An 18068-nucleotide genomic window follows, 5' to 3' on the forward strand; every position below is an offset into this window, starting at 1 on the left:
TCTCATTTAAAAATTTAAATTTACATTATTAGTGTCATATGTGACAAGTGGACTAGGATTAGGTCTATTATAGAGTTTGGATGTTATTAGTATTAGGGTAAAGGTTGATTGATTTTGTTAACTGAATTTATTTAAAAAATTGTCACATTCTTAAGATTATTTTTCCAGCATACACCATTTCATTTTTTAGAATAAAAAGGTCATGCAAATAAGTTTTTATCGATTGATATATCGATGTAACATTCGAAATTACACATTGAATGAGTATCAATATGTAATATTGGGTGATCGGCGTGTAATTTGGGTAATTAATGTATAATTTCGGTTGTTACATCGATATTCTGATCATCAAAAACTTTTTACATAGTATTTTATTCTAAAAATGAAATGGTAAGTATTTATTAAATGCTAATCACCTAGATGGGGACATATTTTCGGGTAAACGTCCCAACACTAGGACAAAAACGACCCTTAACCAATTATATTATTTGCAATAATAAAATATAAGTGAATAAAAAATAAATTATAAAAGATAGTAAAGATATTCTCTTTATTTGGCTACCATATGTTATCCAATGATAACGTGATCATGTTATTGAAGTAAGTAATATTCCCTGTACTTATTAAATTATATTTTTAATTAATTTATTTAGATTTAGATTGTTCAAACTTTAGCAGCTCATCACGAGAATAGTCATGAGTTTTAAAATCTTTTTTAACATAATATTAGCTGTTGTATGATTAAAGTAGTATTTTCCTGGAAAATCTTTGATATAATATCATTTTAATAATTTTTTATTTTTTTACTTCTTGTATCTTGATATTTTGGAATTTGGACAAACGAATATGTAAAATTTAAGTATTTCTTAAATCAATAATTATTTAAATTTCATTTACATGTAAAAACTAGAATAGTACCGAATGCGACAACTTCATAAAATATAGGGATCAGTTTGTAAATAATCAAATATATGGGGTCAAATATGTAAACCCTTCTAAACCTTCGATTTCATCTAAACAGCGAAGAATCTGAGCTGATTCCGCGGAGAATCAAAGCGATGATTGTCTGCCTCGCCGTCGTCGGCCACGAGGTGCGCCGCCGTCATCCTATAACTGTGTTTCTCTCTGTGATTGGGACTTTTTTTTTGTAGTTATTCTAATTTGTAAATGTGATGTGATCACTCGAAATTTTGTGATTATACTTGGTTTGCATTTGTTGTGATTGGCAGAATAATCCGTTATACATACAAAGTTTTACTGAATCAGATGATGCACTCAAGCTTCATCATATAGTCCATTGTTCTCTCGACGTCATCGATGAAAGAGGTAATTGTTTTTGTGTGTGGGGGATGGGGATCTTCTTAATTTTGCTGAATTGGTAGTTGGTTCGTGGATAAATTAACACCATTGTTTGGATCAAAACTGCTGAAATGTAGCAATTCCTGAATTTCGCATTTCAGTTGTGAATTTCTGATAATTTAGTTATACTATATGATTTAGAAGCATAACTTTCTCGACATCATCGATGAAAGAGGTAGTTTTTTTCGGGTGAGGGGTTGGATCTTCTTAATTTTGTTTCATTGATTGTTGGTTGGTAGATAAACATCAGTGATTGGATAAAAACTGCTGAGATGTAGCAATGCCTGAATTTTGCATTTCAGTTGTGAATTTCTGATAATTTAGTGATAACTATATGATATAGAAGCATAGATTTCTCGACGTAATTGATGAAAGAGGCAATTTTTTGGGTGGTGGGAGGTTGGATCTTCTTAATTTTTCTTCATTGGTTGTTGGTTCGTAGATAAACACCAGTGATTGGAGTAAATTGGATCAAAACTTGTGAAATGTAGCAATTCCTGAATTTTGCATTTCAGTTTTGAATTACCGATAATTTAGTTATACTATGATCTAGAAGCATAGCTCTCTCGACGTCATCGATGAAAGGGGTAATTTTTTGGGGGGTGGGGGTTGGATCTCCTTAATGTTACTTCATTAGTCATTGGTTCGTAGATAAACGCCAGAAACTGGATCAAAACTAGCAATTCCTGAATTTCGCATTTCAGTTGTGAATTACTGATAATTTAGTTATACTGTGATTGAGAAGCATAAGTGTTGGATCTGTCAAGTCAATAATGTTGCTGTTTTGGAGAATTTAGCTGTCTAGTTATGTTTAGTATCTTCCAAATCAACTGAAGTCCGAAGCCTTTTGTCCATCTTGAAATTTATAGTAATAGTCATATTTTGATAGTATGATTTAGGCACATTTGATTGAGGAGAATAGTGGATGGATTAGTAATGGAAACTTTGATTTCAGAATTAGCAACTAAGTAAAAGGGGAGATGAGTTTGGAAAATATTACAATCAGCGTGTATTGTCTTCAATGCTCTCTGTTTACTAGTTTAAGCCCAATAGATATTATTGCTGTAAAGATCGTTGCCATCGCGTTTTACCTTCAATATTATGGATTCATGGTTGAACTTCTTTTTGCTGTTTTTGACCAGTGAACAACCCCAAAAAGTCCAGCCCCACAATAAATGAGGCATTCCTCGGTTTGTTATATCCAACTGAAAACTACAAAGTGTAAGTACATAAAACCTTGTCGAAAGGGAACAATACACTGTTCTACATCCTCCTGTTCTGCTCAACTGAGTTCATCTCGCAATGTCTGCAGATATGGTTACTTGACCAATACTAAGGTGAAGTTCATATTGGTGACGACAGATCTTGATATACGAGATGCAGATGTGAGAAATGTAAGTCTTCTGGTAAACTTGCTCTCATGTGATAACAACTCAGAATAATTTTGTTGGCTAACTAATCTGCTTCGGACTGCAGTTAGCTTCTTAACTGTTAATGCTCAAGTGTTTGTCTTTGGACTGTTTACTAGTAAAATTTGATGTTCTCTAACTAACTCAGAATGTATAATGTATGGGAGTACTTGATTGTTCTGTCGTCAAGTTTTATCAAAGTTCTTGATTCTATGGCACATAACTTGAATTTTTTTTTACTTGGAAACTGCCACAGTTTTTCAGGAAGTTCCATGCTGCCTACGTTGATGCGGTCTCAAACCCGTTTCACATTCCTGGTAAAAAGATCACATCCAAAACCTTCAGGGAGCGAGTTAGCTCAATTGTCAAGTCCTTCGGATTGAGTTCAGCTAGCTGAATATTGATGAACAGTGATGCTCGTTTTTCTTCTTCTCTGAAGCTTTGCCTCATCCCAAAACTACAATGTTACTCCATATTCATGTGTTCAATTATGTTTCTCTGCCAGAACTTTAGCACCCATTTTTGTGGATAGAACACTTCAGTTGTGGATGTAATGTTTAGACACTGATTGATCCACTTTCCTGAATAGCAATGTTGTAAACGCATTATGCTCGATATTCGCTGATGTATTCGATCTTTTGCTCATATTGAGGCTGTTTCTAATGTTACTGAAAATCGTAATTCAGTTTCAAGTATAAGAAAGTTATGAGCATACTTTAAGTATAGTATCACTTAGAAACATCAAGGTGTGCAATTTATTCGATTGAAAGAAACACAACGTATTTTGATAAAATTTAATGTTAATAAACTTGTAATTTCAACTATGTTCAACATTAAAAATGGTTCTTCGCTGTTTAATGAATCAGAGTGCAACCAACATATACTTGTCCTAGACATAGCTCACACCAATTCGAAAGCTAGTAGAGCCTGTATCAGTGTGAGGAACATCATTGTACGAAAAACTGACAACCATGGTGGAACATCGTTCATTAGAATTCGTCATCATCCTCCTCAGCTATATGTTTAGCAAGTTCTTGCTCTAGCTGCTGTCTCTCTCTTCTCTTCTCTGCACTCTCCTTTTCCTTGTCAGAATTTGGTGGAAATTGAAGAGCACGGACAGCTTCATTGTGCATGTTAAGGCAAAAAGTAATCCTGGAGTTGAATGCGATTTGAGGCTCATTTGTTGAGTATATATCCCCAGTTTCTTTTGATATCATCCATCCACTAGCGTGGTCAAGTGTGGCATCAATCGCACCGTCTCTAATAGCTTTGGCTACGATACTTTCAGCATCAGCAATAGGATTTGGAGAATCCAATCTCAGCTTCTTAGCAACATCAGCAAGAGATATCTTGGAGTATGAGAAGCTAATGTTGCGTAAACCAGTCCTGATCACATTGTGCCGTAGCCTGACAATCAGATTGTTGGTTCCGTCAGAGCTGAAGGTGCTGGCGAACTTCTCAGCCACTGTCTTGAACAGCTCCAAATCTCCTATTCGAACAGCCTGAAATAGATATTAGAATGTGAAACACAGATGAGTTAGTAAAGCTAAACTATTTTCGAGGAACATTGCGGTCTCAAGTTCTTTACAGATGAGGAAACAAATTTACACTCACATTTGTGAGCTCAAAGTACGGCCTAAGAGCCTTTTCCATTCCTTTCTGCATGAAAACAGTTCTTTCCGGAATCTCTCCGAGCAGCAATCGCACAATCACAGCCCACTTGTTGCACAGGATTCGGAAACCCAGAGCAGAAACTGGTGCTTTTCTTGCAGCTTGAAGGAGAGACTCTTTGGCATCAGTGTATTCTAGCTGAATTGTCCTGATTTTTCCAAGGTAGAAGAGGTATCGGCAGAACTGCACACAAAAAAAGCAAGATTGAAACAGCAGGTCACAATAGTAAAAGCTAAAATATAGCATAAATTAATAAAAGAATCCCTCAGCACAAAAATAATGCTATAGCAGGAAAAAAGTACTTGGTACTTATTTCTACGGTTCTACCTATTCATTAGTGAATCAATGATATCCAGCATTAGCATTTCTCATTTAGAAAACCATCAGAGTACAATCTGAAGGGTCTAGTAGTATCTGATGATCAATATAGCATACATTACGATTAGGAAGACTTTAAAAGCCACTAGTTATTATCTCAAAGACTCGAAAGTAAAGAAATCTAGTAAGCTCGGCCAGAATCGTTCTTAAATCTATTGAGATCTGCAAATCCTGGTTGCTCTAAGTTTTCTAAAATTTGCAAACAAGGACTCGTTCCACACAAAGACATGCAATTTGTGAATCTTGTCACTCACATGTCCATTTTGCACTATGGTTTTCTACTACATATTCCATTTGATGTTCAAGTAAGGTAGTAAAACAAGAACTATTTTGGATAGCAAACTGGATGATATCAAGTCAGTAGTGTAAAAAGTAAATCCCTAATCCAATTGTCTTCTAAAGGTGTAGAACACAAATATCATCTGGTGTTCTGGTAAAATGATAAATATTTTGGATGACATATAAGTCAAAAGGTGTAGAGCACAAATCCCCAATGTTCATATATATTGAATTATGCAAGAACGGGCATAAAGAATTGCCTGCTGATTTGAGTGAGCCTCAAAACGAGGAGCCTTTGATCTTAATTTCTCCGCTTTATCATATAAGTTGTAATGAAGGTAATTCCTCAACAGCAGATTCAAAAGTGTCTCCTGCATTATATGATGTCATCAATCATGAGAACACTGATATCAAAGTAACAGAAACAAAATACTAGTTAGCCCGATTAAAAACAAACCTGCCCCAGCTCATCATGGCGCAAAGTAGCAGTACGATGCAAAGCATGCAAGGAGCTGTTAATAAATGAAAGTTAATATCAGAAATGCCATGCGGATTTCATGAAAAAATAAAATATAACTAAAAACAAAAGAACAGAAACATAACATTCACACCACTTTATTTCGTACTCATAAGTTGATTCCAAAATTTTAAGCAGCGGCTTTTAAGTTCAGCAGAAAAAAATTAAATTAGCTGAAAAAAAAGCATACCCTCGTATTTCAGCAAGATCACCAGTAAGTTCATAGCTCAGAGAGTAGTAAAAGTAGAGCCTGGATGCTAGGACATCAATAGTCCGCCTGTTGAGATTCTTTATGCGTGCAATACTAGCTGAAGAACAAGCCTTAGCCTGATTATAACACAAAATTGCCAATGAGTTAACATGCATAAGTGCATCTATCATTACGCAAGCATTTCTGGAAACATAATCATCAGGACAGACCTCATCGTATCTCTTCTGATCAATCAAAAATATTAGGACAAGCAAATAGCAATAGATCTCAATCTCTGGTAATGAGTGCTTTGCTGGAAGAGTAGCAGATGTTCCTATATCCACTTCCATATCTTGATCCTCCCCCTGAAACATCAGTAGATGAAGATGATTGAAAGTAACATACATTCTTTATCTTCCATTTCAACATCATTTTGATTAAACGAGATGCCAGTATGAAATACCAACTGCTCCATGCCATGTTTTTCTAGACACGATAGTTACTTTTTTAACATTAGAAATCTGAAATTTACGACAAGATTAAGAAAGATGAAATCCCGATGTAATAGAATCGATGCAGGATGCAATGACACATCATCATTCTCTTGGAAATCTTACCACTTAGTAGTTGTGGAATTACAGGTTTTAATACGCCTAATATAGTAGTAATATTGTGTCAAGAGCATAACAGGATAGACCATTAAAATATGAATGAATGAAATAGCTGCAATAAGAAATGGAAACAACACAAATACAGCTGGTTGGCATAAATTTTTTTTTCCAGCTTATTAGCAATGAACCTCTTGAATCCAGAAACTCACGCAAACAATACATGTGTGATGCACAAAATTGACAGAATGCGTTACTGAATAAAAACTAAAAACAAATCATACATACTTCATCAATGAGAAACTGAACTTTAAAAACAAGTTGAAGAAATTAGCCAACAGGTCTGACTTACTTTAGGAATATAAGACGCCAGGCGAGAATGCACTTCAGACCCAGGGACAAACGCAGAATTCAGAAATGCAGAAAGCACAGACACATTTAGCTTCTTCCTTATCTGAATTGTCCACCGGATAGCCCTCATAATCCTCCTAACCTCACGTGTATAAGCCCCCGTCTCAATCAAAGCAGCTATGTCCTTCAATTCTAATATAAACAAACCAAATGTATTAGTATTATAAAACATAAACATGTATACAACAGCAAAAACTATCCTTCATATTTTCATCCCTCCAATAACTATCAATCAGAAGCCCAAACAGTTGCAACACCCAGCTCTCTCTCTCTCTCTCTCTCTCTCACACACACACACACAAACACGCATCTCTACACCAAAATCAGGTATAATCCACTGAAAATTTACAGATTTATACATATAATTCAAGCACTTACGCTCAAGAATGGAGGGCGAAATCAACGAGACGGAATTGTCTGCAGCGGGGGCAGGCTGCTGCTCCTTCATCTCAACATCTTGAGTCATCTTCGCCAAAATCTGAGAAATCAACGCAAACATGATGGTCGCATAAAAAACAGAAATGAAAGCTGGAAGATCCATTTTTTATTCTATCCAGCTATCGTAGATTTACTAAAACTGACCAGATTTTACCTGAAATTGAGTGAAATAGTGATTCTTGAGATAAAGGACGGATGGGAAAAAGCTAGGGTTCCGATTACTTTCTTTCACTGCAAGCCAGAATACAAAATTGAATATTTCCCGAAATTCACAAAGCCAAAAGATGAAATTCGATGCGGAGAGTTAAAAAGCGGGAGATTGAGCCACAACCTGAGATTCGATTCAATAGAAAAAGAAGAAACCCTTCAAACTGCAGGGATTGTTCGAACTGGGGATTCTTTTTCTCCAAGCCTTGAAGAAAGTAGAATATAGACTGCTCTCTGATTTTTGAAGTATGACGAATAGGGGTATATTTGTCATTCCACTCTTTCAGGCAACTAGTAAATTTTTTTTTTACATTTAATTGATTTACAATACTCACATTTGTCATTCCCTCTATTTCATGCTAGTAAAATTTTTTTTTTACATTTAAATGATTTATACGAGTTCAATTTTGAATGTATATAATTAAACAGTTATAATTACGTAAAAATGTCTAATCATTATTTCATGTAAAAAAATTCAATTCACATACTAATTTAAGACATTCTGTATTAATGTTTCATTCAACCTAACATGTATAGATTATATATGGTTTTACCCTTGTTTATTCTCCCTTTGTCCACAACATATTGACTTATTTTGTCATTTTAGGTCATAGTCTCGTAGATAGTAGCATAACCCATTCAGACGTTCCATTTTAGTATGTATACACTTATTCGCTATAAAAGTGAGACTCGTATTATACTAAAAGACTATGAAAACATTAAAAAAAATTAAAGGAGTGCCATAATACAAAACTTTGATAAAAACATATATTTATATTCAATAAAGCCACTTCCATACAATAAAACGGATGGGAGACACTATTGAAATATTTACACGTGAGTTGTTTCACTAAAGTAAAAATCGATTTTTTTGAAATATCTAATAAAGTCAATTCATATGGTTGGTCTCGACTTCACGTACTCATAAATATAGCCTTGCAATTACACCTCAAGAGCAAGATCACCACAATCAAAACAAGCTCTCTTCAACACAACTCCAGCCATAAACTTATCTCTCAAAAACTGCACCAAGACCCCATCACTCTCCTGCATGAAACCAACAATGTACGAGGAGCTAATCAGATCGAAGCATCTCCACCGCCTCTCCCTCGCCAAATTCTCCAATGCCTCTGAGACTGCCCGGTGCTCATTGTCTCCATCACTCCTCCTCAGTGCCCCGGCCAAAAGCCTGGCTAAAACGACACTATCTTCCAGAGCAGAGCAACCGCCTTGGCCCATCTCAGGTGTCATGGGATGCAACGCATCGCCAAGGACACAGACGTTGCCTTTGCTTATGTTTCCCCATACCATCTCCCACGGATATCTGAACCTTATCTGTGCACACGCCATTTTTCTAGCTCGGTTTCTTCAAATACCCGCCTTATCTTATCCGAGGCTTTGCCAAACTTCATGAGCACAAGCTGTTTCACCTTGGTCGGATCCTTCACCATCTCTTTCTCTGCACCGTTGGAGTTCAACATGTTAGGAATTCATGTTCAATCATGGCATAGCTTTCTCTCATTAAACAGTGTACAAAGAATCGTTCCTTTAACAAATTGGTATGCCCGAGGATACGTGAATTCAACTACAAGATTCGATCAAACACGAGAAACAAACAAATGCGAAAATTGTTCCATCATCGGATTGGTATGCATGTGAATGTGTAAATTCAACTGCAGTATTCGATCAAACAAGGGAAACAAACAATATGAAAATTTGTACCTTCATCGGATTTGCTGCACTTGGATGCCTACCTAGTGATGAATTCAGCGGTAATATTCGATCAAACACGGGAAACAAACAATACAACAATAAGTTATCTAGCGTTAAAATGCTCAACACGCAATATTTTGTTATAAATCTACATCTTTTGTCTCCACTGCGTATCACTAAATGATGACATGAATTCCTTAGACAAAAATTATCATAACAAGTCAGGAATTATGAAAGAAAGATCATAAGATCTACCTTGGGATGAAGGAGTAAAGGTGAGAAACCAGTAAACATTACAACCATCACAAGGGATAACACCAAATCTCACACCCTCTCCAAAGAACTGCATGAACTTCGGCTCAAAACCATGTCCATCCTTAAAACACACGAAGCCCCTAACTTCTGTCCGGCCAGCATAAGCCGGCTTACTAAAGCCTAGGAACTTCGACACCACAGAGTTCACTCCATCACATCCAATCAAGACCTATCCAAAGCCAAGAACTACATCACACTTCTTATTAACACACATTAATCAACCAACTCGAGCAAGCATTCTTGTTTCCGCATTAACTACCTTCGTTCTCAGGACAGTTGCATCGGATAGATGAAGAGATTTAACACGACCCTCGCTATGTATATGAACCACCTTCGAGGAGTACCTGATTGTACCTCTCGGAAGTTCATTTTCTAGTGTTTCCAGCAGCACTCCCCGATTCACACACCGATACTCAAGATCATCCCTTCATATGTAGATGCAACCATACATAATCAATAATCCTGTACTCCAAATTGAAGAAATTCAATCTTTTACTATACACATTAAGCTACACTTATTGTGTGTGTAAATCCCTAAAATGTAGCTCTGCATTTTGAATCCCAGAGTCAACTGATGTAACCACAATTCTGCAAAATCAAAACCAGATTAACTAACTACTTTGAAATTTGAAGGCAAACACTTCAGAAATATCAATGAATCAATCCATTTCAAACAAAAAAAAAGGAAAAAAATCAACGTTACCCACTAATTTTATTGTGTTTTTCACGAAGTATGTTGCCTAAGCCAATAGCATCTAATGCCCTCCAACCGTTTGCCCAAATTCCCAAAGCAAATCCTGAAGCTCTCAATCCATCTGCTGATTCCAAAACCACGCTTCGAACTCCCAATCTACGATTATCAGTAAACAACGGCTTTAAAATCTTCAAATCATGATAATCTAGACGGAAGAGCTTCAGCAGCTCACATGTTCGAGGAAATGTCTGTATCTCAATTGAAAGATTTGAGAAGGTTTTTGGTTGGGGATATACCTGTGTAGCCCTAGAGATGTTGCAAGGCCAGCAATTCCAGCTCCAACAATCACTATATCTTCCATTTTCAACAACAACAAAAATTGTTCAAATTGAGTTCAATTTTCAAAGATTTTGAAAGCTTATACTTATACATAGGATCCATTTCAATACATTGTTGCTAAACCAATTTGTTATAATTTCTCTCTCGATTTCATCGTGATCATCATCTTCCATTTGTATAATCATAATAGCTCTCTTGATATTATCGTAGTATTTGCATGGGATATGATTTTTAATATTATACCTATGTTGACACAAATCAACATTATGATTGATGATGTTTAACTAATGAAGTTTAATTTCTTTTTTTGGTATAATTAAATAAATTATAAATGTTGGCCAAACAATAAAACTCAGAGTGAGCTGGTACTCATGTGATGCATATTCCTTTGTTTTTATACCATGGTTTAGGTATTATAAACATGCTTAAATAATGATGGAGTACATATTTCCATTACCATATTTCACAATTTTATTAACAAAAAACTATCACTATAAAATTATACACAAATTAAAAACATAAATTTAACAATTTTTGATTTTTTTATTAATATAACAAAGTTTCATTATACTTTTGCTATTTTTGATAAATAAACTTTATGTTCCATTAGAAAATTAATAAATACTACTTATAAACCTATTCCTCTAAACTTGTGGCGAATCAAATCGGAACATTTGATCATGAATGGATGAAGTAATTAATACTTTAAAAAATTACAATCATTACATAAGATTACTATAAAATCATACAATAATTTTCATAATTATTGAAGTGCATAGGCCCACTGTGTATAAACACATGCACAAAAATACTATTTCGAGGCAAACACCAAAAAAAGGGCCCAACTCACTAGTCCAAGATTGAAAAAGTGTATTACTCACATTATTCACATTCTCATTTTGTTTTCTATAGAATTTAGTTCATTTTTTGAATTAATTACTTTCTCTATATAGACATTTAATGTTTGTTATGATTAATATTTTATGAAATACAAATCTGTTTGGATTGTGAATAGAATGTTAACAATTTTTTTATAATATATTCAAACTAGAGATTTGTTATTTTAATAAAATGGTATGACATTCTTTTTGCTTATTTTTAATCTTAATTAGCTCATTTATTATCAATGGGCCAAACATTTCCATTTATTGAATTCGATACCTAAATTGACATATAGTATATCACTTTAATAATTAATGATTATTAGTAACGAGACGTGATCAAATGCAAATTCTATATATTGTACAAACTTCAAACTATGATTATGACCGTTAAAAATGTCAATAGATGACAAAAAATGTCAACACAGTGTCAACGGTTGATGTTGTGTTGAAACTGTATTGACATTTTCTGTGATTTTATTTTGTCATCTGTTGACATTTTCTAACGGTTAAGATCATAGTTTCAAGTTTGTACAATATTTAGAGTTTTGCATTTTTTCAATACCCTATTAGTAATACTTTATTTGTGTGGATGCAAGTAACTTTAATCAATGGCTAATGATTCGTGCCTACTCTCGATAAACCAACTAACCCTAAAAATATAGATTATTCATTTGGTGATTACCAATTTATTTATTATTAAAAGTAAATGATTGTAAAATATTTCGAATCATGAACTAACTAATGGAACAACGTTTATATTATCAATATTTGAGATAGTTAAAATATTTATAAGATGAATACTAAAATATGTTATCACAGTACCAGGATAAATTAAGAGTATCCACAACCAACAATGTTACGAAGCACTTCATATATACTAATAATGGATTTCATTTGTACTTTACACTTTCTACTTCAACAACAACAACAAGAAGCATTATGAACACTTTATTTGTCAGTTGCTAATATAATTACATTGAAAAAAACATGACGGCCGGCAGCGACTCTTGATTCTTTTTAAAAGTCAACTATAGTTGCTCAAACGCGTGTCACGTCATTGTTTGAAGCTATATTTATACTATTAATGAGTTTCATTAGTCCTTTACGCTTTCTACTTCAACAACAACAACAATCAAAAGCATTATGGAGCACTTTATTTGTCAGTTGCTAATATCATTACATTGAAAAAGACATGCCGATTGACAACCACTCTTATTCTCTTTAAAAGTCAACTATAATCGCTCAAACACGTGTCATACCATAGGTCGAGGCGGGCGATGAGCATGTGAACCGCACCTTAACACAAACATGTGTAAGCATGATGTGGTGGGAGGTTGTAACGCACAAGCACTCGATACAAACACTTTGCAGTGCATTAAAATAAACGCGTTCTTGAGTGCTCTAAATAATATAAATGGAAAAGTACATCAAACCTACCTTAGTCCTCACCCAAACCTAGCAAGTGGCTAGTGTAGTGTTTACTCTGATTTGGGCTATGACATCAATTTCGAATTTAAAAACTAATCAATTATTAAAGGTTGAAATTATTCTAAAGCCTTGAATCCAATTTACCATGCATTGCAGTGAATAAACTCAATTGACCATGTTTTCACTAATATATAAAGAATACTCAAATGTTCATTTCCATTTAAAGGTAACAATATCTACTTAAATTACAAAATAGAAAATTTAATTATGAAAATTTATATTTCTATATTATCCAATCCGTGTTTATTAAACGTATTTTGATGATACTCATCAATACGGAGTATTTTTCATTACCTTAACAAACAATGTCATTTTTACAGAGACGAAACAACTAAAAAAATAAAAATTTATTAAAATTTCAATCTTATAAAACTGACCGTAATTTTTTAAACATTAGTGATTTAAATAAATAGACATATTAATTTGGTGTAAAAAAAAATTTGTGGTAATTTAAATCACTTCTATTCCACATTTTAATGTTGACATATGTTGATTTTGTAAGAAAATAAAATTAGTAAAACTATTTCCTAGCTCCGACCTCTCTCTACAATGGTATAAATACAGTTTCTCTCTCTAAAATCCACCCATCTGTAAGAAGAGAGTGGAGCCCGAAACTGGTCCTCTGCTTTGCTGGATTGAAAGTTGAAGCTCTCCGTTGTTGCATCTTTAATGGCGTTTGTCTCCCCATCGATACCACCACAGTTGCTGTTACCACTCTCTCTCTCTCATTCATAATTCCCATTTTCTCTCTCTATATTCTGTTTTTCCCCCTTTTTATATGTATTTTGCTCCATTGTTCCATCGCCATCTTCTTTACAAACACCACAGAGGAGGATTGGATTAGAAAGCTAGAAACCCTCATTTCTGAAACTTACTTTTTGATTTTTCTGTTTTATTGTGAAAACCCCCCTTTGATTCGCTGGATCCGCAGATCTAAGTTTTTTCAGTTTGAGATCTTCCTGAATCAGCTCCAAGGTAACTCATGCGGCATATTCGTTTCAGTTTATTTGGAATTGAATTATCTAGTGTTGAATTAATGAATTCATTTTCGATTGCTCGATTTCAACTGATTTTTTTAGTTTTTTCGTTTGATTAGGTATCGTGGAGTTGGATTTTTTTCCTAATTCGAATAGTTTTTACCTAAATTAAGTGAATTTCGTCGCCAATTTATTTTGAAACCCTCGTGCCCCTTTCCTCGTCGTGTTCTGATTGTTGATTTGGGAGATCTGTTTCACATTGGAGGCCTATCTTGGTAATCGTGTCCCCAAATTGGAAATTAAGTTCAAATTATCGTTATTACTTGTTCGAATTCTTATGGTTGTTAGACTTTTAATGCGCATAGTTTGAAGAAGAAGGCAGTTCGGATTGGGTTAAGTTTTCATTGTTCAGAGAAGGTTATCGTTGAGTGTGCGGTAAATGTGGATGTTTTCGAGGGTGGTTTGGACGAGATGAGGGATGTTATCGGGGTTAATGAACATTTTGAGGGCCTGTTTTCGGCCAAGAGCAGACGGGTATGCTCATAAAGGCTCGGATGCCAATGGCCGGCAGGATGGACTGCTATGGTATAAGGACTTGGGGCAGCATTTCAATGGGGAGTTCTCAATGGCTGTAGTTCAAGCAAATAATTTACTTGAGGATCAAAGCCAGCTCGAATCTGGTTGTTTGAGCACGACTGAGTCTGGCCCTTATGGAACCTTCGTGGGGATTTATGATGGGCATGGAGGTCCCGAGACCTCCCGGTTCATCAATGATCACCTCTTCCCACATCTAAAGAGTAAGTCTCAATGGCATTTTGAAATTTGAGTTGCTATAAACTTTAGTTGGTTTAAATTGTTGCTTTGTTTTAGGAAAGAAGACTGGTTGAAATATAGTACTAACATCTATGTAATCTAGGATGTATATAGTGGGATTGGCTTTTTATTACATGTGTGGAGCTAATACTATAAATGAGTCTGATTTCAATTTAAACGTGGAGGATGTGGTGTTTGGCTAAGTATGATCATGATTAATTTCGTATAGTTGTCAAAGTCTTGTTTGATTGTGCAGGGTTTGCGGCGGAGCATCAGTCGATGTCAGTAGAAGTTATTCGTAAGGCATTTCAAGCAACTGAGGATGGTTTTTTCTCAGTTGTTAGCAGACATTGGCCAACGAGACCACAGATTGCAGCGGTTGGCTCTTGTTGTCTTGTAGGAATAATCTGCAACGGAACTCTTTATATTGCGAATCTTGGTGATTCCCGTGCTGTTCTAGGAAGGCTTGTCAAGGCAACAGGGGAAGTACTTGCTATTCAGCTCTCAGCCGAGCACAATGCAAGTTTTGAGTCAGTGAGACAGGAGTTGCAATCTTTGCACCCTGATGACTCACATATTGTAGTTTTAAAGCATAATGTATGGCGTGTGAAGGGTCTTATACAGGTAATTTATCATTTCCCCATTGACCATTGGTTTGATTTCATTATAATGTAGACAGGGATGGCATGTTTCCTTTTGCATTAATTGTGATATTGATTGTATGGATATAACTTATACATCCAAGGGCTGTTATGAGAAGCGTTTTTGGAATAATATATATCACTTCAAGGGTCTCGGTGCTGTATTAGTTTTGGAAAATTGAAACATGGTGATACTTGCGAAAAAGAATTTTATCTAAAAGGGTTCAACACTAACTAAATGAGTAATTAAATTCATTTCTTTCTGATATTTCATTAGATATTTTTCTTTCTAAAATTGATTTACAGTAAGCTCTACATGTCTTCAAAGTGTAATTTCCATTATTGATATATTGCACATATCTGTTTCTTTATAATGGCGTGAGCTTCACGAGTTTGTATTTGAAATTTTGAGCAGCTAATCGTTTCCATGGTTGTGAGCTAAACCATTGCTATATCATATCACTTCTTTCAATAAATATGAATCAAATCTGATACTCCAAGAATATAATTTTCCTTTATATGTTTGATGTGAAGTGGTCATAACTCGTCTGTAAGCAGAACTCTTGATATTAAGACATTAGGACCCTGACTTGGTGCAGTGCTTATGTTTTAGCCCTCAAATTGGTTTACCCTATATTGATGTTCGACTCGGTTTTAGGGACTTGTTTTTTATGCTGTCCATGCTGGACGTAATTATGTGATCTTTAAATCATTAATATAGAATTGATGTCAACTGTGTTGCTTACAGATCTCAAGATCAATTGGAGATGTGTACTTAAAAAAGGCTGAATTCAACAGGGAGCCACTGTTCCAGAAATTCCGACTTCGTGAACCTTTCAAAAGACCTATTTTGAGCGCAGACCCTGCAATCGCTGTGCAACAGCTGTTGCCTCATGACCAATTCATCATATTTGCATCTGATGGCCTCTGGGAGCACCTTACCAACCAAGAGGCCGTTGATCTAGTCCAAAATCATCCGCACAGTGTAAGATATTTAACTCTGAAATCCTTAAGCAAATTTCTATTTCGGGCCGTACTCTGTTGTGTGCAACTTTCTCATGATCATGTTACAGTTTGCGAGTAGACTGCTCGGCATTTGTTTTCACACACGCTTTTCTGGTTATAAGCTCGTGTTCACACGTATCAGTTACTCTATATTCATTTGTCTGAATATTGATAGGAATCTACTATGCCATGTATATTTTTGGTCTTCATCGACTGACAGAATTTAATCCTATATTTGTATATCAGCTACTAGGAGAGCAAAGAACTTTGTTATTAGTTATCACATTGGTTCGACAAATTATTTCGTATTCTTTTTTCGAATTGTGCTATAGATTCCAATACCTCAAAAATGGTTAAATTGTCCAGGGAAGTGCTAGGAGATTAGTGAAAGCAGCTTTGCAAGAGGCAGCAAAGAAAAGGGAGATGAGGTATTCAGACCTGAAGAAAATCGACCGTGGAGTCCGTCGTCATTTCCACGACGACATAACTGTAGTGGTGGTGTTTATCGACTCTCATCTCGTGAGCAGGGCTACTTCGGGCCGGAGCCCCAACATATCCGTGAAGGGGAGCGGCATCACCATCCCTCCAAATCACCTCGCGCCTTTCACAACACCAGCAGAACCGGCAACAACTTGACGCTACGCCGATTTGTTTCACCTGATGGATGAATGAATACACAGGTAGCTTCTTGAGCAGCAGCCCTTGAATTCTTTAATGTACACTGTAACTTTTTTTTTTTAACCCCAAGACTTGCTAGTTCTGGAATCCTCCTATCATACTTGAGCTCTTTTGTAAATCCCCCATGTTCCCCATTGTCACCACTTTTATAAACAGATTTTATAGCTGAAACTTCCATACCTATAACTTTTTTTTTGGTCTCATGATTCTCTGCTTTCCTTCCTTTGTATGAGGATAATGCAAGATTGCATGGCTATGATTATGATGATTACAAATGGTGATTGTTGATCAATCATTTTGTTCATTATGTTATGTCTCTCATGTTTTTTTTTTGTTGCCAAGCACAAATAAGTAGGAGTATTTACTAATTACCCTTGGGCCTTGATTGGGTACACACATAGTTGCGGGCAATATTTAAAAAAACCGGATTGGATAGCTAACCGGTGAAACTGTCAAAGACTGGATCGGTAAACGAATTGGGAAAACTATCGATTCATGGTTCAATCGGTCGGATCATAATATTGTAGTGCGAGTGCACACACACATATATAGAAATTAAATCCATTGATGGGAGTAATATTCCATTTTTATTATAAATGACGAAAGCTCCACATTTCTTAATACTATCATTTACTCACATTTTATTACTATAAAACTATATAGAAATAAAATTCATATTCCATTATCTTCCTTTTAATTCATGAGTATTTCTTAAAATTGTGTCGAAATAAATGAGACGGCAATCGTAGTCGGAGAGAGTATTTTTTCAAATTCAGTGAATAAAAAAACATTGTGGAACAAATTATTGAATCTTTTTACCAACTTTAAACAAAATTGGGTAAGTTTTGGAAATTGAGAAGTTTGGTCGTGAAAAAATTAAATTTGGATTTGTACGCAATTTGCCATTGCATACTGAATAGAATTTTTAGTTTAGTGATTGTGGATAATGTGTAGAATAAAATATATGTCGAGGTTGTCTTTGTCACCAAAATCACCACCACATAATCATAATCAAGCGCAACGTGTCGCCTCCTAAACCGTCCGATTCGAACCA

General features: G+C 35.2%; 3 protein-coding genes and 1 pseudogene across 6 annotated transcripts; 2 read left to right on the top strand and 2 right to left on the bottom strand.

Annotated features, from left to right (window-relative positions):
- Positions 1 to 956: 956 nt before the first annotated feature.
- On the top strand, positions 957 to 3443 carry LOC121748327 (trafficking protein particle complex subunit 2-like protein). Its single transcript, XM_042142614.1, has 5 exons — positions 957 to 1091; positions 1230 to 1326; positions 2502 to 2580; positions 2672 to 2753; positions 3025 to 3443. Exons 1-5 carry the CDS (start codon positions 1059 to 1061, stop codon positions 3163 to 3165), a joined length of 432 nt encoding a protein of 143 aa, XP_041998548.1. The 5' UTR covers positions 957 to 1058; the 3' UTR covers positions 3166 to 3443.
- A 107-nt stretch (positions 3444 to 3550) lies between these two features.
- Positions 3551 to 7703, bottom strand: LOC121748326 (probable 26S proteasome non-ATPase regulatory subunit 3). The gene is made up of 10 exons (XM_042142613.1): positions 7592 to 7703; positions 7415 to 7491; positions 7201 to 7300; positions 6764 to 6954; positions 6034 to 6168; positions 5804 to 5940; positions 5554 to 5608; positions 5357 to 5467; positions 4383 to 4622; positions 3551 to 4270 (listed from the first exon to the last, which is right to left on the bottom strand). Exons 3-10 carry the CDS (start codon positions 7286 to 7288, stop codon positions 3758 to 3760), a joined length of 1470 nt encoding a protein of 489 aa, XP_041998547.1. The 5' UTR covers positions 7289 to 7300; positions 7415 to 7491; positions 7592 to 7703; the 3' UTR covers positions 3551 to 3757.
- Positions 7704 to 8287: 584 nt separating this feature from the next.
- On the bottom strand, positions 8288 to 10701 carry LOC121748059 (annotated as a pseudogene).
- A 2728-nt stretch (positions 10702 to 13429) lies between these two features.
- Positions 13430 to 17205, top strand: LOC121748410 (probable protein phosphatase 2C 60). 4 transcript variants are annotated; one of them, XM_042142746.1, is made up of 6 exons: positions 13430 to 13875; positions 13997 to 14152; positions 14243 to 14674; positions 14947 to 15314; positions 16080 to 16316; positions 16703 to 17205. In XM_042142746.1, the coding sequence occupies exons 3-6, from the start codon at positions 14356 to 14358 to the stop codon at positions 16970 to 16972; spliced, it is 1194 nt and encodes a 397-aa protein (XP_041998680.1). In that variant the 5' UTR covers positions 13430 to 13875; positions 13997 to 14152; positions 14243 to 14355; the 3' UTR covers positions 16973 to 17205. The 4 variants fall into 4 exon arrangements, with proteins under 4 accessions (XP_041998680.1, XP_041998681.1, XP_041998682.1 ...); XM_042142747.1 differs by having other exon boundaries at positions 13980 to 14674; XM_042142748.1 differs by lacking the exon at positions 13997 to 14152.
- Positions 17206 to 18068: the final 863 nt, after the last annotated feature.

The sequence above is a fragment of the Salvia splendens genome, chromosome 9, assembly GCF_004379255.2.
Source record: "Salvia splendens isolate huo1 chromosome 9, SspV2, whole genome shotgun sequence".
In the NCBI taxonomy this organism is placed as follows: Eukaryota; Viridiplantae; Streptophyta; class Magnoliopsida; order Lamiales; family Lamiaceae; genus Salvia; species Salvia splendens.